The following is a 20,141-nucleotide window of genomic DNA, read 5'->3' on the forward strand; positions in this document are numbered from 1 at the left end:
GATGTCCGGCGGGGGGGGGGAACGTCTCCTCCCGCCGCCGGACATCGGAACGAAGCTCCGATGTCCGGCGGGGGGGGGAACGTCTCCTCCCGCCGCCGGACATCGGAACGAAGCTCCGATGTCCGGCGGGGGGGAGACGTCTCCTCCCGCCGCCGGACATCGGAACGAAGCTCCGATGTCCGGCGGGGGGGGGAACGTCTCCTCCCTCCAACGGACATCGGAACGAAGCTCCGATGTCCGGCGGGGGGGAACGTCTCCTCCCTCCAACGGACATCGGAACGAAGCTCCGATGTCCGGCGGGGGGGGAGAACGTCTCCTCCCTCCAACGGACATCGGAACGAAGCTCCGATGTCCGGCGGGGGGGGAACGTCTCCTCCCTCCAACGGACATCGGAACGAAGCTCCGATGTCCGGCGGGGGGGGGAACGTCTCCTCCCGCCGCCGGACATCGGAACGAAGCTCCAATGCCGGGCGGGGGGGGGGACGTCTCCTCCCTCCAACGGACATCGGAACGAAGCTCCGATGTCCGGCGGGGGGGGGAACGTCTCCTCCCGCCGCCGGACATCGGAACAAAGCTCCGATGTCCGGCGGGGGGGGGAAACGTCTCCTCCCGCCGCCGGACATCGGAACAAAGCTCCGATGTCCGGCGGGGGGGGAACGTCTCCTCCCTCCAACGGACATCGGAACGAAGCTCCGATGTCCGGCAGGGGGGGGGAACGTCTCCTCCCTCCAACGGACATCGGAACGAAGCTCCGATGTCCGGCGGGGGGGGGAACGTCTCCTCCCGCCGCCGGACATCGGAACGAAGCTCCAATGCCGGGCGGGGGGGGGGACGTCTCCTCCCTCCAACGGACATCGGAACGAAGCTCCGATGTCCGGCGGGGGGGGGAACGTCTCCTCCCGCCGCCGGACATCGGAACAAAGCTCCGATGTCCGGCGGGGGGGGGAAACGTCTCCTCCCGCCGCCGGACATCGGAACAAAGCTCCGATGTCCGGCGGGGGGGGAACGTCTCCTCCCTCCAACGGACATCGGAACGAAGCTCCGATGTCCGGCAGGGGGGGGGAACGTCTCCTCCCTCCAACGGACATCGGAACGAAGCTCCAATGTCCGGCGGGGGGGAACGTCTCCTCCCTCCAACGGACATCGGAACGAAGCTCCGATGTCCGGCGGGGGGGGAACGTCTCCTCCCTCCAACGGACATCGGAACGAAGCTCCGATGTCCGGCGGGGGGGGGACGCCTCCTCCCGCAGCCCGGCATCGGATGGCTGTCCTGAAGACTTGGGGTGGGAGGAGGGTTTTCCTTCCCACCGCCAACATTCAGAATGCTGTTCTGAATGTTGGCGGTGGGGAGGAAAAACCCTCCTCCCACGCAAGCCCCGGGAACAGAGGGAAAGCGCTGCGCGCCTTCCCCTCTGTTCCCGTACCTGTCCTGAAGGCTTGCGGTGCGGAGAAAAGCCCTTCTCCGCACCGCCAGCCTGGCAAGCGGTTTCCCTAGGAACGCATTAATTGATTTTCAATGCATTCCTATGGGAAACCGTGCTTCGCAAGACGAAAAACTCGCAAGAAGAAAGAACTTGCGGAACGAATTAATTTCGTCTTGCGAGGCACCACTGTATACCTGAAGGAGCGTCTCCACCCCTATTATCCAGCCCGGACACTGAGGTCCAGCTCTGAGGGCCTTCTGGCGGTTCCCTCACTATGAGAAGTCAGGTTACAGGGAATCAGGCAGAGGGCCTTCTCGGTAGTGGTGCCCGCCCTGTGGAACGCCCTCCCACCAGATGTCAAGGAAATAAACAACTATCTGACTTTTAGAAGACATCTGAAGGCAGCTCTGTTTAGGGAAGTTTTTAATGTTTGATATTTTATCGTCTTTTTAATATTCTGTTGGGAGCTGCCCAGATTGGCTGGGGAAACCAAGCCAGATGTGGGTGGGGTATAAGTAATAAATTATTATTATTATTATTATTATTATTATTATTATTATTATTATTATTATTATTATTATTCTGTCTTGGGTTCCTCAAGGGAAGAAAGGTGGTATATACAGTAGAGGAAAGGAATTAAAATAGATGAGGAGAAAGAAGTCAGAGGGCGAAATCATGACACCAGCAAAACGTACCTTTTTTCCTCATATGCATATGGTGGACTTTCCTATCTCCATATTTGGGCTGCCGGATGCCGCAGTTGGACAAAGAATTTCTGGCATGGTCTGGATTCATCCCGAAGTTTAGATGATGGCTTGGGTGAGTCATGGCCAGCTGGTAAAGGCGGCAGAATTCCAAAGCAAAGACAAAACAGCCCTTTAAGCCTGCACTGCTCATTCCGTTCACTGCAAAGCTTTAAAAGGGACGGCTGCTGTGAAATTTCAGCAGCGCAGAACCACCCCCAGTGTTCACAACCGATCAAGCAACTTCAGAAGTTTTGGTTGTTCAAGTCCTCAGCGCCAGTAAGCGCCAATAGCTAAACGTTGCAACTCAGTTCCAAAGACAACTTATAGTCCAGGAGCATGTGGAACCGACACGGTTAGAGGCAGAGTTCGAAACTCCCATTGTTCCAGGCGCGTTTTGTGACAGGGAATTTCATGAGCGCAAGCAGTTTCTGAGCTCTAAAATTACAGATGGAAACTGCATATTGTGGGGGAAAGGAAAAGGCGTGTATTTTTCAATGCTTTCCATTTTTACTCTATTTGTTCATTTGAAAAACTCAATAATAATAAAAAAGCAACAGAAAACTGCACATGACGATCTAATTGCTGAAGCCAATAACTATGTAAAAATATCAGGCATGATAAAATCTGACTTTTTAATAGCATATTGTCTGACACCTTTCTTTCGTATTCACAGGAATGCAGGTAGACTAGATCTAGAATACTTGGGTTACCTCCACCTTATACCGTATTTTTCGCCCCATAAGACGCACCGGCCCATAAGACGCACCTAGATTTTAGGGGGGGGAAATAAAGGAAAAAAATTTATTTCCCCCCCAGGTGCGCTGCGCTAATCCAGAAGCTTGGGGCAAGCTGAGGTCAGCGCGCCCCAAGCTTCTGCGTGCCGGCAAGCAGTCCGCTGCCGCCCCAAGCCTCCCGCACCCGGCAGGAGGTCCCGCCGGGTGCGCAAGGCTTGGGGCGGCAGCGGACTGCTTGCGCGCACCTAGAAGCTTGGGGCGTGCTGAGCTCAGCACGCCCCAAGCTTCTGCATGCCGGCAAGCAGTCCGCTGCCGCCCCAAGCCTCCCGCACCCGGCAGGAGGTCCCGCCGGGTGCGCGAGGCTTGGGGCGGCAGCGGACTGCTTGCGCGCACCTAGAAGCTTGGGGCGTGCTGAGCTCAGCACGCCCCAAGCTTCTGCATGCCGGCAAGCAGTCCGCTGCCGCCCCAAGCCTCCCGCACCCGGCAGGAGGTCCCGCCGGGTGCGCAAGGCTTGGGGCGGCAGCGGACTGCTTGCGCGCACCTAGAAGCTTGGGGCGTGCTGAGCTCAGCACGCCCCAAGCTTCTGCATGCCGGCAAGCAGTCCGCTGCCGCCCCAAGCCTCCCGCACCCGGCAGGAGGTCCCGCCGGGTGCGCGAGGCTTGGGGCAGCAGCGGACTGCTTGCGCGCACCTAGAAGCTTGGGGCGTGCTGAGCTCAGCACGCCCCAAGCTTCTGCATGCCGGCAAGCAGTCCGCTGCCGCCCCAAGCCTCCCGCACCCGGCAGGAGGTCCCGCCGGGTGCGCGAGGCTTGGGGCGGCAGCGGACTGCTTGCGCGCACCTAGAAGCTTGGGGCGTGCTGAGCTCAGCACGCCCCAAGCTTCTGCATGCCGGCAAGCAGTCCGCTGCCGCCCCAAGCCTCCCGCACCCAGCAGGAGGTCCCGCCGGGTGCGCAAGGCTTGGGGCGGCAGCGGACTGCTTGCGCGCACCGAGAAGCTTGGGGCGGGCTGAGCTCAGCTGGCCCCAAGCTTCTCGGTGCACGCAAGCAGTCCGCTGCCGCCCCAAGCCTCGCGCACCCGGTGGGACCTCCTGCCGGGTGCGCGAGGCTTGCAGACACTCGCCCGAAGCAGGGGGAGCCCTCCAGAGGGCTCCCCGTGCTTCGGGCGACAGGCTGCCGCCCCAAGCCTCGCGCACCCGGTCGGACCTCCTGCCGGGCGCGCGAGGCTTGCAGGCATTCGCCCCATAAGACGCACCCCGATTTCCCCTTCATTTTTGGAGGGGAAAAAGTGTGTCTTATGGGGCGAAAAATACGGTAAACATAAACAGTTCTTCCATCCTTCTCCTTATATTCCACCCCTCTCCATCCTTTCATCGACTCCCCTCCAACCAACTCCCTGGACTCATCTACATGGGTTAGTTCAAACGTTAAAAATACGTTATAAACATGTGACACCAGAGGGTGCTGTAGAGCAATGGGAAACAGCACTGAGAACTATATTGCTTTTTTAAAAAGTGTTTTTACAGATCAGTACAGATCCAGCCCCTCTCTCTGCTCCAGCCCCAACAAGGTCCTCTGCGCACTATGTGATGCCAACGGCCGGTGCTTACAACTCATTCTTTGGCTCCCTGATTGGCTGTCTCCATCAGCCACCATCTCTAGGTCGGCCTGGTCAGTTCTCTGGTTCTGCCACCCACAAGCTAATGCAAACTTACCAGCGCATCTATTCCCTGCTCCTTTCCCCACCACCACAATGCAACTTCAAACACATGGGAGTGCATTTCGGTCTATGACCTTACCTGCAATAAGCAGCGATCTTTAAAAGTGTAGCCTATCAGTTTATCCAGATGCATCAGACATTGATGGTAGCGGATATGATGAGTCAGGACTGGAAGCATCATGGCATGCTAGGAGAAAGAATTGCCATTATTTATTTACCTGGAACTTTTAGCCCTATGTTTTTTCCAAGTATTGTTTTTAACACTTGATTGGGAGCCGCCCAGAGTGGCTGGGGAAACTCAGCCAGATGGGCGGGGTACAAATAATTATTATTATTCTATTATATTATTCAAGTAGTGGTTGAAGTGCTGGACTAGGCCCTAGGAGACCAGGGTTCAAATCCCCCACACTGCACATGAGCCACTACAAGAATGGTCAACAGTAGGTTGATTTTTAGGTTTACGCAGGTCATGCAATAAGATTGAATCTGCCCAGCTAATTCTTTGATGATGATGATTTAAACAAGCAACAAGCAAGCAAAGAAAAGTGCATACAGTGGACTTCCGGGTTGGTGCGATCTGGAAATGGCGGATTCCCTCCGAGCTGCGGAGGGAATCGGCTCAACCGAGGACGGGTCTTGCCGCGCCGGCGACGCGGGGACCCTTAAAAACCGCAGGCGCTGAAGCCTGCGGACTGAAGACTCGGCGGGTGCCTTAAGCGCCCCCCCGATCCACGAAGAGCCTTTTTAAAGGCTGCGGAGAGGATACGGAGGGCAGCGTGGCACTGAGAGTCGATCGCTACCTCGGCGGAGCGAAGCCGCGAGCCATGACTGGAGAGCGCTGACTTCCTTCCTTGAAATTTGGACTGAAAACAACAACCCGTAAGACGGAATTGGACTTTAAGAATATTATCCCGTGAATTTGAGACGACCGGGGGGTGTGCTAAAAGGAAGTCCGCACCCCCCCTTCTTGCAGACGATCTAAAGCAACGATATAAGTGCTAAGCTGGAGTGCCTACCCTTTGTGGGGTGAGTTGAAAAAGACATTAACTTCCAAGATTTGGTAAAGAAATTTTGAACTGGAGAGTGGAGTGTTGGAAGCTTTCTTTTTGTTGTAAACACCCCCCCCCCTCCCGGGCCCGGGAGCGTCCTGCTTTTGAGCTTGTGGAAGAGGTGCGGAGTTTGACAGCTGTCAAAGCTGTCAAACGGACAGTTCAAGTGGAAAAATCATTATTTAAGATCCCTCTGGACTAAAATGAGTTACAATTGAGTTAAAATTGTTGGAAACAAAGTAATAATAACAAGTTGGAGGATTGTTGGAGAAAGATTACCAAGTAACCAGATTCCCTCTAGGGGGAAGTCTGTGAAATTACAATGGCTGTGGATGGAAAGTTACTAGTGGAAATCGAAAGAATGTTTCATCTGGTGGGAGTCTTACAAGAGCAGAGTCTGGCTATGAATAAACAACTTATGACCTTGACTTCTGGAACAAGCAGCTCTGCTGAATGTATTGAGGACCTGGATGAGAAAGAACCCACAGCTGAATTCGAAATGATATCTAAAGAAGTGGAAGAGACTAAACAAGAAAAAGAGAAAGCAAAGTTGGGAAGCACCAACCAGAAGCTGGCATCTGTGGAATATAAACAAGGAGAACTTTGGATTACATTCACCACAAACCTGCGAAAGATGCAAAAGATGAAGGAGGAGGCCCCGGGAGCTTATGGAATACAGGAACTTAAAATAAAGAAATATGATGGGGGCCTCCACTTTGACTTTGACTTTGAAGAGGCAGACTTTGTGGAAATTTTCCAGCAGCTGCTTCCAAATGTACTTGTGGGAAGAGAATATGGTTGGATGGTGACAGAATTTTTTCGAGATTCGATGACCGACATAAAGGAGTACCAACAAGACCGACGGAGAGGGACTGAAAGAGACTCGAAAGCCTCGGACGTGAGGAACCCAGGCTAAGAACTGATACTTTGGACATGTATTAGGAAGGGACGAAAACCGGGGATGGGAGGGAGGGAAGAATAGAATTGTAAAAACACTCAAGACCTTTGGGTTTAGTTAATATGACTTTTATTTAAGACAAACTGGGAAATCAATGGAAGAGAACTGAAGTCCAACTTAGAAAAAATTTATTTTTCTTTATAGAAGAGGTAACTTTAAGATGATTAAGAAGAGAAATACCAATTTGCTGACACAATTCTGGGAATTGGGATGCATGAAGGGGGGTGGGGGGAAGTCAGGGAATAAGGTTAGGAAAGTAAGATTTTCTGAAATTGTACATGTTTTTGTCTTTTGTCTTTTTTGTGTGTATATGTCTATAAAAGGTGAAAAACCAATAAAAATTTCTATAAAAAAAAAAGAAAAGTGCATACAGTGTCTCCACTTTCAATTCATGGAGTCTTTTTGGCAACTTGCTTACATTCGGTATGAGACACTGCTGCAGATTATTATTATTATTATTATTAGAATTTATTTACCGCCCTATACCAGAGGTCTCAGGGCAGTTCACAGAATAAAATCAAAATGTAAAACCACAAAATGCATAATCAAAATAAAAACAACCCAATAACCCCCCCCCAAAAAAAAAATCCCTACATTTTCAAAAGGGCATAGGATGTCAGTCAAATCAACCAAAGGTCTGGTTGAAGAGGAATGTTTTTGCCTGGCACTTAAAGGTATATGACAAAGGTGGCAGGTGAACTTAGGAAGAGCATTCCATAGATGGGGAGCCACTACAGAGAATATAACAGAGGTTCTTGAAAGAGAGTTGAAGGCCCTCGGTTTGGAAGACGGCAGCAACGCCGGGGCCCCCCATCACTCGCCACCCCTATCCCAGCCGCCTCATCCGCATGCCTCAGATTTTACACAAAGAATTAAAATGCATCTGCTTCGTTCGCTAGGGATACGGAAGGGCATCCACTCACCTGACAGACGTCGGAGCGGATGCCCGTTTTCCAGAAGCCTTGACTGCTCAGCTCGACAGTTACTTCACGACGCATGGTGTTTTTCTGCCTAATCTTCTGCAGCGCTTCCTTCGCAGCAAAAAAGGGGGGGAAGGGGGGGTTATCTCTGTAGGACCTGGCCTGGGATAGCTCAGCAGAGCAACCTAAATTGCCCCTACGTGCATTCAGAAAAGAGACTCTTGGGTCAATGGGGCTTCTCTCACTCGCTGCTTGGGACATTGGAGCAAAACACGCCGTAAGAAAACGAGAATACCCACCCACCCCCCACTCCCTATGCCAGGGGTCAGCAAACTTTTTCAGCAGGGGGCCGGTCCACTGTTCCTCAGACTTTGTGGGGGGCTGGACTATATTTTGAAAAATAATAATGAATGAATTCCTATGCCCCACAAATAACCCATTCTAAATAAAAGCACACATTCTACTCATGTAAAAACACCAGGCAGGCCCCACAAATAACCCAGAGGTGCATTTTAAATAAAAGGACACATTCTACTCATGTAGAAACATGCTGATTCCCAGACCGTCCATGGGCCGGATTTAGAAGGCGATTGGGCCGGATCTGGCCCCCGGGCCTTAGTTTGCCTACCCATGCCCTATGCGCTAGGATGAAGTTCAGTGGCCTTTGGGCCCTAGTGCCTTAGAGTTCCAACGTCTTGCTCACACTTAAATAATACCATATCGATCTGCTCTTCCACTCCCAACCTGGGTTTGTATCAAACCTGAGTGTTTCCTGTCTTGAAAACCTAGAAAGCTTCTGCTGATCAATGTAGATGGTGCTAAGATGGACCGACGATCCAGCTTGATATAAGGCACGTTCTGGGAAAATGACTACCAGGTTTGTGCAAATAACACATTGCAGGTGTGGACAGGAGCCACACGCAACACCTGAGCGGTTCCTCAAAGGCCTACGATCATACCAACACAGAAAGTGCCATGGTGGGTCAGATCAAGTTTCACTAAGTCTGGCATTCTTTTCAAGAACTCCAGAATCTGAGGCATCTCTTTGGCCACTGTGATAACTGGATGCTGAATCTGACAGGATTTGGCCTGATCCAACAGGCCTCTTCTTTTGCTTCTGTCAGAACCAGGGCAATCCGCCAGAAATTGACCGTTGGTCCAGAAGCTCAGCCTTCTGTAGAGCTGGCCGATATATTGATAAATCGGCGTTCAGATTGCGACACCCGTTTCGGGCCATTTGACCTGGCAATACATTAAAGGTCAAGGTAAAGGGGCCCCTGACCATTAGGTCCAGTCGTGGCCGACTCTGGGGTTGCGGTTTACTGGCCGAAGGAGCCGGCGTGCAGCTTCTGGGTCATGTGGCCAGCATGACTAAGCCGCTTCTGGCGAACCAGAGCAGCTCATGGAAATGCCGTTTACCTTCCCGCCTGAGTGGTACCTATTTATCTACTTGCACTTTGACGTGCTTTCGAACTGCTAGGTTGGCAGAAGCAGGGACTGGCCTGCAAACGCTTTCTGCACCTTTGAGGAAGCCCCATATGCTCCTCGCATGAGACGGAGCAGTATGGGGCTCGCTCAGCTGAAGGCCACCCCCACAACTGAGCAGTTTAATGAAAACCTGGTGCCCCTCCAGTTTGCATGAGCCAGAGCAATATCGGGCCTTGTAGGGCTGGACAATGCATTTTGGTTGCTTCTTGCTCCCCTCAAGTGGGGAAGAAGAGGCAGCCAGGATACATTCCAGACATCGTGATATATCGGCATACCGCACTATTAAGCTACTGATATATCACAATGTCGAAAACCAGATAGCACCCAGCCCTATTCTTCTGTCTCTTGGGTCTGTTGTTGTTGTTGTTGTTGTTGAAAAAAAGGAAACCTATATCTGGAAATCTGTGGCAGAGAGCATGGGGCAGAAGAAAGGAATAAATTAAAAGGTCTAAATTGCTTTGGAAACAAAGCAATGACACATTGATGATGTGCTATTTGCAGAGAACCGTGGCGATATTTTCCAACACCCTCTTCAGCCTACGGTTCAGGGTTCAAGTCTCAGCAAAGGCAACAGCAACGTAAAGAAACAAACCATGGTATATAGACACACAGAAAAATTTGGCCAGGAATAAAACAAAACAAAACAAAATAAAATAAAATAGCAGCATACTTCTCTTTGCACAAGTTTCTGCTTATCCGCTTGTTTCACTTTGGGGCTGTTAGCCAGCAGGTGGCGCAATTTCACATAACTCTTCCAGAGTTTTTGGTACCTGAGAATTAAAAATAAAATAAAAAGAAAGTTGGATGGGAGATAAATCAGTCTTGATCCGTTTCCTTTTTGTTTTTGGTTAAGACGGCAGCCTAATAATTCTCAGGTCCATACTGGAAAGAAATCCTTTCCTATCCTTATATGGAAACTGGCATTATCTTGAAAAGAGAGCATAGCCAACATTTCCCAGCTAAACAAAGGCTGGCGGGCCTTGTTTCTTTACAATAGGAAGAGCGCACCATTGCTTGGACCACAGCCTATGGACTCGGGCCTTTGGAATGCTCCCAATGCCAGGTTTTTTTCCTTTACGTGAGACAGTTTCTATGTGAGGCAAACTAAGGAGTTGCAGGAAGAATCAAAGAAGGTGGTGGGAGATCTGCTGTAACAAAATGCAGCAGTGATGGGTAAAAGCTTGAATGGTAATGGGTAAAAACTTGGGCACCCATTAGAAAAATTTACAGAGGATAAAGTTATCAGTGGCTACCAGGATGGCCTCAGTATTAGGACTGGGCGCTATATCGCCTCAAACCGGGTTGAAGTCCCTGTCGTGATATCAGTTTGGTAGTTTTTGACCTGGCAATATATTGTGAATCAGGATGTGTGCGCGCTATGCAAAAATCACAATGTGGGGGAAAGGGGGAAGCCAGCCAGTGCCTCTACATAGCTCCATCCTTATTTTAGACATTGTGATATACAGTAGTACCTCGGGTTAAGTACTTAATTCGTTCCAGAGCTACATTCTTAAACTGAAACTGTTCTTAACCTGAGGTACCACTTTAGCTAATGGGGCCTCCCACTGCCGCCTGGGCCGTCAGAGCATGATTTCTGTTCTCATCCTGAAGCAAAGTTCTTAACCTGAGGTAATATTTCTGGGTTAGTGGAGTCTGTAACCTGAAGCGTATGTAACCTGAAGCGTATGAAAGCTGAGGTACCAAAGGCAACTGCTTGGCCCATGTGAGAGCAGAAGGAAATGGTTCTTAAGACAGTAATAGTGAATGGACAGTCAAACATTTTGCAGATTACTCCCCAGGGAACCAAACAATGTTAATGATCCATCATGCAATGCACAAAACATAAGGGAATCGAGTCTTTAGGGAACCCACAAAAATTAAGAGAAGAGAAATCGGCGCTGGTTCAAGATAAATGGCCTACGGTTTACAATATAGGGATTTCATTTTAAAAGGCATGCATGTTTTTGAAACAAAATTAAAGGAATGCAGAAAGCAAAACCTTTTCACTTAAGGGGGGGGGGGGAGAAAGCATTTCAGAGCCCAGAATTTTACTGTGCAGCACAGAACAATGACTGATTTTTTGCCGCCCCCCTTCCCTCTATTCTCCAGAGTACTATCGCAGTGGGTGTTCGCAACTGCTTTAACAGAAGCAGTTGCTTCGGCACCTGCCCATCAAGAGCAAGGCTGTTAAGACTGCATTCAGCCCCAGGCTTGACAATAATTGCTTACTGTGGGTCTCCAGCATAACTGAGTTGAGCAGGTCGTATTCCAAAGTGGACAATAATGGGGAAAGTAATCACATCAGGGTTGAACTGCTCACGATCCAATTGATCAATGCGAACCGAGCTGGGTTTCTGGAGCAAGCGGAGGGAAAAGATCAAACAATTAAATTTAGGTAACAGTGGCTCTATCGCAGACATATATAACTTTCCGAAAACGGCCTCTCCGCAGAGGAAGAGCCGGCCCCGAAGACAGCAGGGCCCATTCCAGCTTCCACTGTCTCTTCTCCACTCAGCAAACAAATCTGAAACCCAACCTTGGTTTCAAATCCTCGTAAAACGACAAGTCAAGCCAGCTGTGGCTAAGGGAGGAGGGAGCACGTGTTCCGGAGACTGGCTCCTGATTCGTTAACCACTGCTAACAGCCACCTGAATGGACCTGTTATGGACAAGCGGGGAAGAGAGAGTTGAATGACCACACCTAGGTTTGTACGAAATGCAGCCCCCTTGCTAGCTGAAGGATTTCTGTGCATGCAACAGGACTTTCCTCCAGTGACGTAGCGTGGGTTGCTGGAGCCCGGGGCTGCACAGAGCGAGGTGGTGGGAGGGAGGGGAATGGTTTACGCATGCACATTCAACCGCCTAATGATGACCGCATCACCCGGGAGATCACAGCCGCAGAGGTAAGAAGAGTCGTTCCGTTGTCTAGAGAGGTCACTCCCTGGTTCTAAGGGAGAAGCCGTTTTCAAGGGAGCCCAGTGATGGAAGTGCGCAGCTCTATCGAGGCAGCATCGGGGGTTGGAATTTTGCACCCCCTAAGAATTTTGCGCCCAAGGCAACCACCGCTCTGCCCCTCCCCATGTTACGCCAATGTTTTCCCCTGCCTCCCCCCCCCCCCATAGGTACTACATCCTTCCCAAATCAAGAGGATGGGTGCATGGGATACAATAAGACGCACACCACAGACGACGATTTTCCCACTTAGAACTTCACTGGAGTTAAAAGCAAAGTCGAGAGACAACAGGAAAACTGTCTACCAATGATTGATTCCACTGTTTACGCTGCACATCTAAGTGTTTAAGGCGAGAGTGAATTGCTAAGGGTTCATTATGGCTAAAAGGAGAGATATAACTGAGGAAATAAACCCGTCACACAAAAATACCACGCTCCATTCAGCTTTTCCTCACGCCACCAACCCAAACTCTAGAGCGACAAGGTAGCCAACGAAAGGGGTGTGTTGTGTGCAGAAGCACTGTTCGAAGTGTGTGAAGGCCTTCACAGAATTTAAAGGTATTCTAAAAACATTTAAAAGGTTAGGTACTGCAAGACGTCCCTTCTCTTTCCTGAGCTTGTTTAGCCTTCGCTCAGATATAAAGAAACAGTAAACCCCACACACAAATATCTTTCTTGCTATTTATTACCAGCAGGAATTAAAATGTGACCCTCTCATGGAAGGAATGACAAAGAGGGGGAACAAGCCAACTGTGGCCATTCTTCTCCTTCCTCCTCAACTTATTACTGACAAAGAAAGCTGTAACTACAAAACACACCAATAAAACAGCTCTCTCATAAGCCTCTCCTGATCTTTCCCTATTGTGCCGAACGAGAGTTTTACTGCTGAGCTCAACAATTGCAAGGCGAAACTTTCAACGGCAAAACCCAGGACATTCCTATCATTCCCAAAAAAAGAAAGAAAAAATACGCGGCTATTGTGCAGCGTTACAATGGACACCAAGCCCAATCTCCACAGAATAAAGCGAGCAGAATTGTGTGTACATCTGCATGTACATCTGCTTCCTGGAGGACTGCAGCGTTGTTGGAGAAGTAGATGGGGGGCGGGGGACAGTGTGGAAAACTTTAGTGACACCCAAGACACTAAAACCTTAGGTGCCAGGCAAAAATGTTCCTTTATAACCAGGCCTTTGGTTGATTTGATTGACATCCTATGCCTAAAATGTGGGGGGGGTTGGGGGGGCTATCGGGTTGTTATTTTTATTTAGATTATATATTTTGTGGTTTTATATTTTGATTTTGTTCTGTGAACTGCCCTGAAACCTCCAGGTATAGGACGGTATATAAATTCAAATAATAATAATAATAATAATAATAATAATAATAATAATAATAATAATAATAATACAGTCGTACCTTGGCTCCTGAACTAAATCGGCTCTCGAACGATCAAAACTTGGAAGCGAGTGTTCTGGTTTCCCCTCACTGTGATAAGTGAGGTTACAGGGAACCAGGCAGAGGGCCTTCTCGGTAGTGGTGCCCGCCCTGTGGAACGCCCTCCCGTCAGATGTCAAAGAAATAAACAGCTATCTGACTTTTAGAAGATATCTGAAGGCAACTCTGTTTAGGGAAGTTTTTAATATTTGATGTTTTATCGTGTTTTTAATATTCTGTTGGGAGCCACACAGAATGACTGGGGAAACCCAACTGATGGGTGGGGGAATAAATAAATATTATTCTTATTATTTGCACCCACAGATGCCTTACGACCCTAGATTGCTACCTTTTATTGTCCTGCAATCATCACTGCATCTTAATGTTTCGTTGTCCCTAAGATGGCCAAACAGTGCACTGCTTTCGGGCAGCTGGCCTAGGCCGCAACCAAAATAAATCAATAGATTGGGAAAGTTGGAATTGATTGTGGTTCAGGGTTTGGGCACAGCACAAGAAAACTCAATCTGAGAACATTTGCAGTACCATGCCAGGGCTGGTGACGATCATCCCCTTGCACTCCTCGGCATATTTCTGCCACTCCAGCTCCTCCCATTGTAGCATATTGGCAATCTCCTCTTCAGGCACCAGCGGCTTATTGCAGCGTAACAAATACAGCAGAATCTGGTGCATGGACAGCACTTCTTTCCCTCCATCTTCAAAGAAAAAAGAAGAAGAGGAGTTTGGATTTGATATCCCGCTTTATCACTACCCGAAGGAGTCTCAAAGCGGCTAACATTCTCCTTTCCCTTCCTCCCCCACAACAAACACTCTGTGAGGTGAGTGAGGCTGAGAGAAGTGTGACTAGCCCAAGGTCACCCAGCAGCTGCATGTGGAGGAGCGGAGACGCGAACCCGGTTCACCGAATTACGAATCTACCGCTCTTAACCACTACACCAAACACTGTTTCTAGAGGAAGCAGAAGTAGGAGTCAAAAAGAAGCAACAGCAGTCAAGGTCGCAAATGGCTCTAACGAAAGGCAACGGCTGCGATCCCAAACATGTCCTATTCATTGGGATTTATTCCGAGGTTGGCGGGGTTAGGATTGCAGACTGTAGACGGATACAAGGCCACCGGCACATTCAGAAATTGGTGGGAATTAACTGGAGGCTCTGGTCTGACAGACACTTTTTTTTCTAGATCTCAGCAGACTCACAAAATTACCAGAGTCCTTGCACACTCCCAAATGCCATTTTGTGGGGGCTACCAGCAGTTTGAACCTTAGGAGAGACTGTCAATCTGACCAGCATGCATTATTACAAGTTTGGTGCGAATTCTTTCACACCGCTCAGCTGGCCGTGGCACGGATGGCCACTTTCGATTTAAAATGTGCAGGAAGTACAAAGAGAAATGTGTCGGCTGCCAGCCTGAAATTCTGCTTTCAAGGTTGGAGGTATCACTTTGTGACATGTCACCGACGAACTAGTTCACAAATCCAAGGGTCAAGGAGTTACTGTGTTAAATCAGCCCAATTTTAAGAGTACTTTCTAACTACAGCATGAGCCCATGTTGGGAGAAAAACGCAAACTAAAGGCAGCTCCATTTAAAAAGAAAAAAGGAGTCTACCCAGTATCTGAAGACAATATCTAAGGGTGGAAACAAAACTTGATTACAGCCATAGCTTGGATTCCGAACGCCTTGGTACTCAGACGTTTTGGCTCCCGAACGCCGCAAACCCGGAAGTGAGTGTTCCAGTTTGCGAACGTTCTTTGGAACCTGAACATCCGACGGGGTTCCGCTGCTTCCGATTGGCTGCAGGAGTTTCCAAATGGACTTCCAAAACGGATTCCGTTCGACTTCCAAGGTACGACTGTATTGGGAATGTGCAACACTGGTCATACTGAGAGTGGTACCAAAGCAATCAAAGGACCTAAGTGAAGACATTTCCTTTTTATTTGTTGGTATGAAGGAACATTCCATTGTGTCAACTTCCTGCCTGCAATCTGATGACATGATACAGCCCAGCTGACCATCCCAGCAAGAGCTGCCTGGCTGCAGTACCAGTAACAACAAAAAACTTACCTGGAAGAAACCTGACAAAACGAGGCATGAAATGAAACCGGGGGCAGGAAGCATCATTGTTTTCTAATGAAGGACCTTCAACGAGAAATTGGAAGCAATTCAAAACACAAGCAACACATTTCACAAGTCTCCATCTTTGGTATTCTATTTTTTTAAAACATATATCTTTATTAATTTAAAATAAATACATTTATGAAAAAACAGACGTACATACAAGTAAACAAACATACAATCAAACAAACAACAGAAAAATCAAACAAACCACCACACTATAAGATACAATAAGATTAATATAATTATCATCATATATGCTCCTGATACTGAACACAATTATAAAACTTATAGAGAAGAAATTTAAAACTGACTTCGCATTAATCTCACTGTACTTTATCTATCCATTACAGTTAGATATTTCTTATATAATTTCTTTTTACCTCCCTACGAACTTATATTTATACAATACAGGGATCAGTCTAATTCTGCCACTATGTTTCCTTTTATTCCATAGTTTTCTAAATATTCTTTAAAGATTCCCCAATCCTTATAGACTTTGGTATTCTAATAAAACATAAAAGTTTATACAGAGCTGGGCATATTCCATGACTGCGCTGCAAATGCAACGGTTTGGTATTTAGGGTGGATAGTTCATTTTTTAAAAAAAGCAAACTTCTAGGCCTCATAGGTTAAGATAGGATTAAAAGTGGGTGGGATTCCTGTTTGCCTTAAAATTCAGCACATGGCTCAGCGGTATTTTCTGAGGCTGTGGTGCAGGCTCCTTCCCATATTTAGTTTATGCATGCAACTTTGCTTAATTTCTGCAGGTCAGGAGGATTTTTCTCGGTGCACAATTGGCTGGTCTGATGCAGTACACACAACGCAAGGCATATACCTGCTGTCTTCCTATGTTATAATTCTCATTAAAATCTCCATCCTCCTCCGCCAGCCAGGACATGTAAGGCACAATCCTCTACTGCAGATCCGCAATGACAGATACACCAACCAAACACCAGAAATACTCCAGAGGAGCCTTCGGGCAAGGAAGATGCGCTGGTGGGAAGGCTGGAACCGACTAGAGTCAGGAATATTATTTGTTCACAGACTTCCTCCATGTTTTGGTGGTATACGGGTATTATCGCCAGCTGCCCCAGACTGGATGCCACTGGTGACGTTTCATAATACAGTGGTACCTCTGCTTACATACATAATTCATTCCAGAGGTCCATTCTTAACCTGAAACTGTTCTTAACCTGAGGTACCACTTTAGCTAATGGGGCCTCCAACTGCCATTGCGCCACTGCCACGCGATTTCTGTTCTCATCCTGAGGTAAAGTTCTTAACCCGAGGTACTATTTCTGGGTTAGCAGAGTCTGTAACCTGAAGCGTATGTAACCTGAAGTGTATGTAACCTGAGGTACCACTGTATTACGCTATTATAATGAGCGTACAAGATAGCACCGTCGGAATGTGCCTTTGCGATTTTGTAAAAAAGAAAGGAAGGAAGGAAATCACTCTCATCATCATTCATTCTCACTCGGAGCTAGGGAATGTATTTTAGAAAACCAAGGGAAGCACACAAGCAGAACCCTCAAGCTCATCAACCTTTCTACATTACAAAGCCTGCATTTCCTTAAACCAAGTTTTCGGAAGCATATCAAACTCCACAAGAAGCCTGTATATCTCAGCTCAAGATTCTTCTGAGAAGCCCTTGGCTTTTTAAAACAAATTCTTCCTCAAGGCTTGGGGGGGGGGTTAGAGACAGCATGGATGCTTTCATTTTGACCGCGCCACAATCCGAGGACGATTTCAAACCCCCCAAAAAGGACAGCTTGCCACCTGCGACGTTTGCTACAATTTTTATTGCATCGCGCCACATGCTCCTGTCTCCTATAAGCTGCACGGTGCCAACGTTTTTGTCTGGCGCTTACGATCACAACTCATTGTGCCCACCTTACGGTAATTAAAATCTCAGAGGCACGCATCCCCCAAGAAACAAAGTCACGGAGAGCAAGCAAGATTTATAATAAATTTGTTGCGGTGCTCAGTGCTCCAGCCAACCCATGCCTTCTCTCAGGTTATGCTGTTTCATACTCCAAAGAAACATTATGGTGCTGGAGGAGACTCTTGAGAGTCCCATGGACTGCAAGAAGAGCAAACCTATCAAGTCTTAAGGAAATCAGCCCAGAGTGCTCACTGGAAGGACAGATCGTGAAGCTGAGGCTCCAATACTCTGGCCACCTCATGAGAAGAGAAGACTCCCTGGAAAAGACCCTGATGTTGGGAAAGATGGAGGGCACAAGGAGAAGGGGATGACAGAGGACAAGATGGTTGGACAGTGTTCTTGAAGCTACCAGCATGAGTTTGACCAAACTGCGGGAGGCAGTGGAAGACAGGAGTGCCTGGCGTGCTCTGGTCCATGGGGTCACGAAGAGTCGGACACGACTAAACAACAACAACAACAAGCATGCCCAGTTTCCATTAAGCTGACTTTTCCTTTGGAGAGACGCCTGTCTTTTTTCCTGCTTCTGCAAGCTTTGAGAATCTACCAAACATGCCTGGACCTCCATGCAGTCTCTCGGTAGCTCCAATTTGGCAACAAAGCCATCCTAACTCATCGCTTGAGTTCACTATCAGGACATACGATGATTTACAAAAGAGAGGCGGCCATTGTTGCTTTTTAACTTCATAAGCCCAGCTTGTTAAGTACAGCATTCTCTTGTACACCAAAGAAATGTCTTTGCGTACGTTTCGGTAAATACAGGGAATGAGATTTGTGTGTCACTCCGTCACACCCAGTGGTGTGTGAGATTCTGACCACCGGGACAAGTACTGAAAGGACGCTCTGAAATACCTTTGGGATTTTCATTTTATCCCCTGCTCTCATCCACATACACATTCTCAAACTCAAAAGTTACCGGTAAGATTCCAGTCATAGAGTTCCAGGATATCTTTAAACAAATAGGAAGAGAACAGCTCCAGTCCTCGTACGCAAAAATTCTGGAAAAGGAAAAGGAGCCAATGTTAATGTCAATGATCAGTGTATGAGCAACATACCTAAACCCCAACAACGTGGTTGGTCAGATTACAGGATATAATTTGGCAATAGTTCCTACGGTTGCTGCTATAGGCATACTTGACAAGTTAATGCCAATCAGGTTCATAAAATACACGCAGCTCCTGCGTTCTGAACACTCGTTATGCAGAAACACATTTATCCAAATGCGACGAATTAGTACCCAAACCTCGCTATGCAAACTACAGATTCAGGTATCTGTAACAGAGATTTACTTCTGGCGGTTCCCTCGCTGCGAGAAGTAAGGATACAGGGAACCAGGCAGAGGGCCTTCTCAGTAGTGGCGCCCTGTGGAACGCCCTCCCTTCAGATGTCAAGGAAATAAGCAACTATCCTACTTTTAAAAGACATCTGAAGGCAGCCCTGTTTAGGGAAGTTTTTAATGTTTAATGCTGTATTGTGTTTTTATTATTCGATTGGGAAACGCCCAGAGTGGCTGGGGAAACCCAGCCACATGGCAGGGTGTTAATAATAAATTATTATTATTATTATTATTATTATTATTATTATTATTATTATTATTATTAATCCAGGGTGTGTGTTCCTTATTAAAAGCCTAAATCTACACCGGAAGCAAAAATTACGAGCTCAGTGCTACGCCATAACTTTCGGAGTGCCAACAGCCTTTCACTTGAATAAGCAGAAGAGATATGTGGAAAGGAGGCCCTCTCCCATAATTCTCGGAGGCTGCCACGTTCTAGCTAAAAAGCTGATAAATCACTGCTGGCATCGTAACAAGGCGTTTTCGCAGTCACTAATCAGCACTTCACGAACTGGGGATTATTGTCCTTATGAACGGGCCGGGGAAGGAAATAAATAAAAGCAAAAACCCATGCGCCGATCTAGAAATAAAGTGTTCTTCATTAAAACAGTGTCTTTCCCCTCTAGATGCTCCAAAGCAAAAATACAAACAAAGGGAGGTTTACAGATAACGCACACATATCCACAGGCCGCCATCCTGAAAGTTTGGAGAAGAGGTGGCCTCAGAGGGGAGAGACTTTGTCAGGCAAGGCCTCTTTCCCCCTGCCTTGCCCCACCCTCTAGTCTCTGCTTTTCAATTTGTATTGTATTATTTTATGTACTGTGGCTTGCCGTTGTTCTATTGATTATAGTTTAGAAATTATTTATTGTAACTGTTGAGTGGATTTCTGTTTAACCTTTATATGTTATTATTAATATTTAATAATATTCTAATGATCGTTGAATGTTACTTTTTGATGTAGGTTGCCTATTTTAAAGTTATGTTTTATCATCACATTTTTGTATTGCGTTAGATTGTTATAAAATGTACATTTTTTGTTTCTTCAGCTTGTAAACCGCCTTGAGTATCGTAAGATAGAAAGACGGTATACAAATTAAAAATGATGATGATGATTTAAAGATGTGAGGCAGGGGCAAGAACCTTCTTCTTCAGCTCGAAGGCCACATTTCCTTCTGTGCCAGCTGCCAGGGGCCGCATGGCAGTGACAGGCGGAGCCAGAAGCCAAAGTGGGTGGAGCCATGCATGTAAATTTCAACTTGGGGCTACAGGCTCATTCCTCGAACCCCTCTCCATCCTTCATGGCTGCTCTCTG

At 47.8% G+C, this 20,141-nt stretch overlaps 1 protein-coding gene across 2 annotated transcripts in view; it reads right to left on the reverse strand.

The window, feature by feature from the left end:
* Positions 1-20,141, reverse strand: part of DROSHA (drosha ribonuclease III) — a 96,677-nt gene that overhangs the window by 60,218 nt on the left and 16,318 nt on the right. For both annotated transcript variants that reach the window (XM_081206163.1, XM_081206162.1), the window contains exons 11-18: positions 18,410-18,491; positions 15,498-15,572; positions 13,962-14,131; positions 11,263-11,387; positions 9,704-9,803; positions 7,549-7,656; positions 4,698-4,805; positions 2,120-2,258 (exon numbers count right to left, since the gene is read on the reverse strand). In XM_081206163.1, coding sequence (XP_081062289.1) covers positions 2,120-2,258; positions 4,698-4,805; positions 7,549-7,656; positions 9,704-9,803; positions 11,263-11,387; positions 13,962-14,131; positions 15,498-15,572; positions 18,410-18,491 — 907 coding nt within the window. The remainder of the gene's footprint in view (positions 1-2,119; positions 2,259-4,697; positions 4,806-7,548; positions 7,657-9,703; positions 9,804-11,262; positions 11,388-13,961; positions 14,132-15,497; positions 15,573-18,409; positions 18,492-20,141) is intronic.

Source organism: Podarcis bocagei, assembly GCF_964188305.1.
Source record: "Podarcis bocagei genome assembly, chromosome: 8".
Lineage (NCBI taxonomy): Eukaryota > Metazoa > Chordata > Lepidosauria > Squamata > Lacertidae > Podarcis > Podarcis bocagei.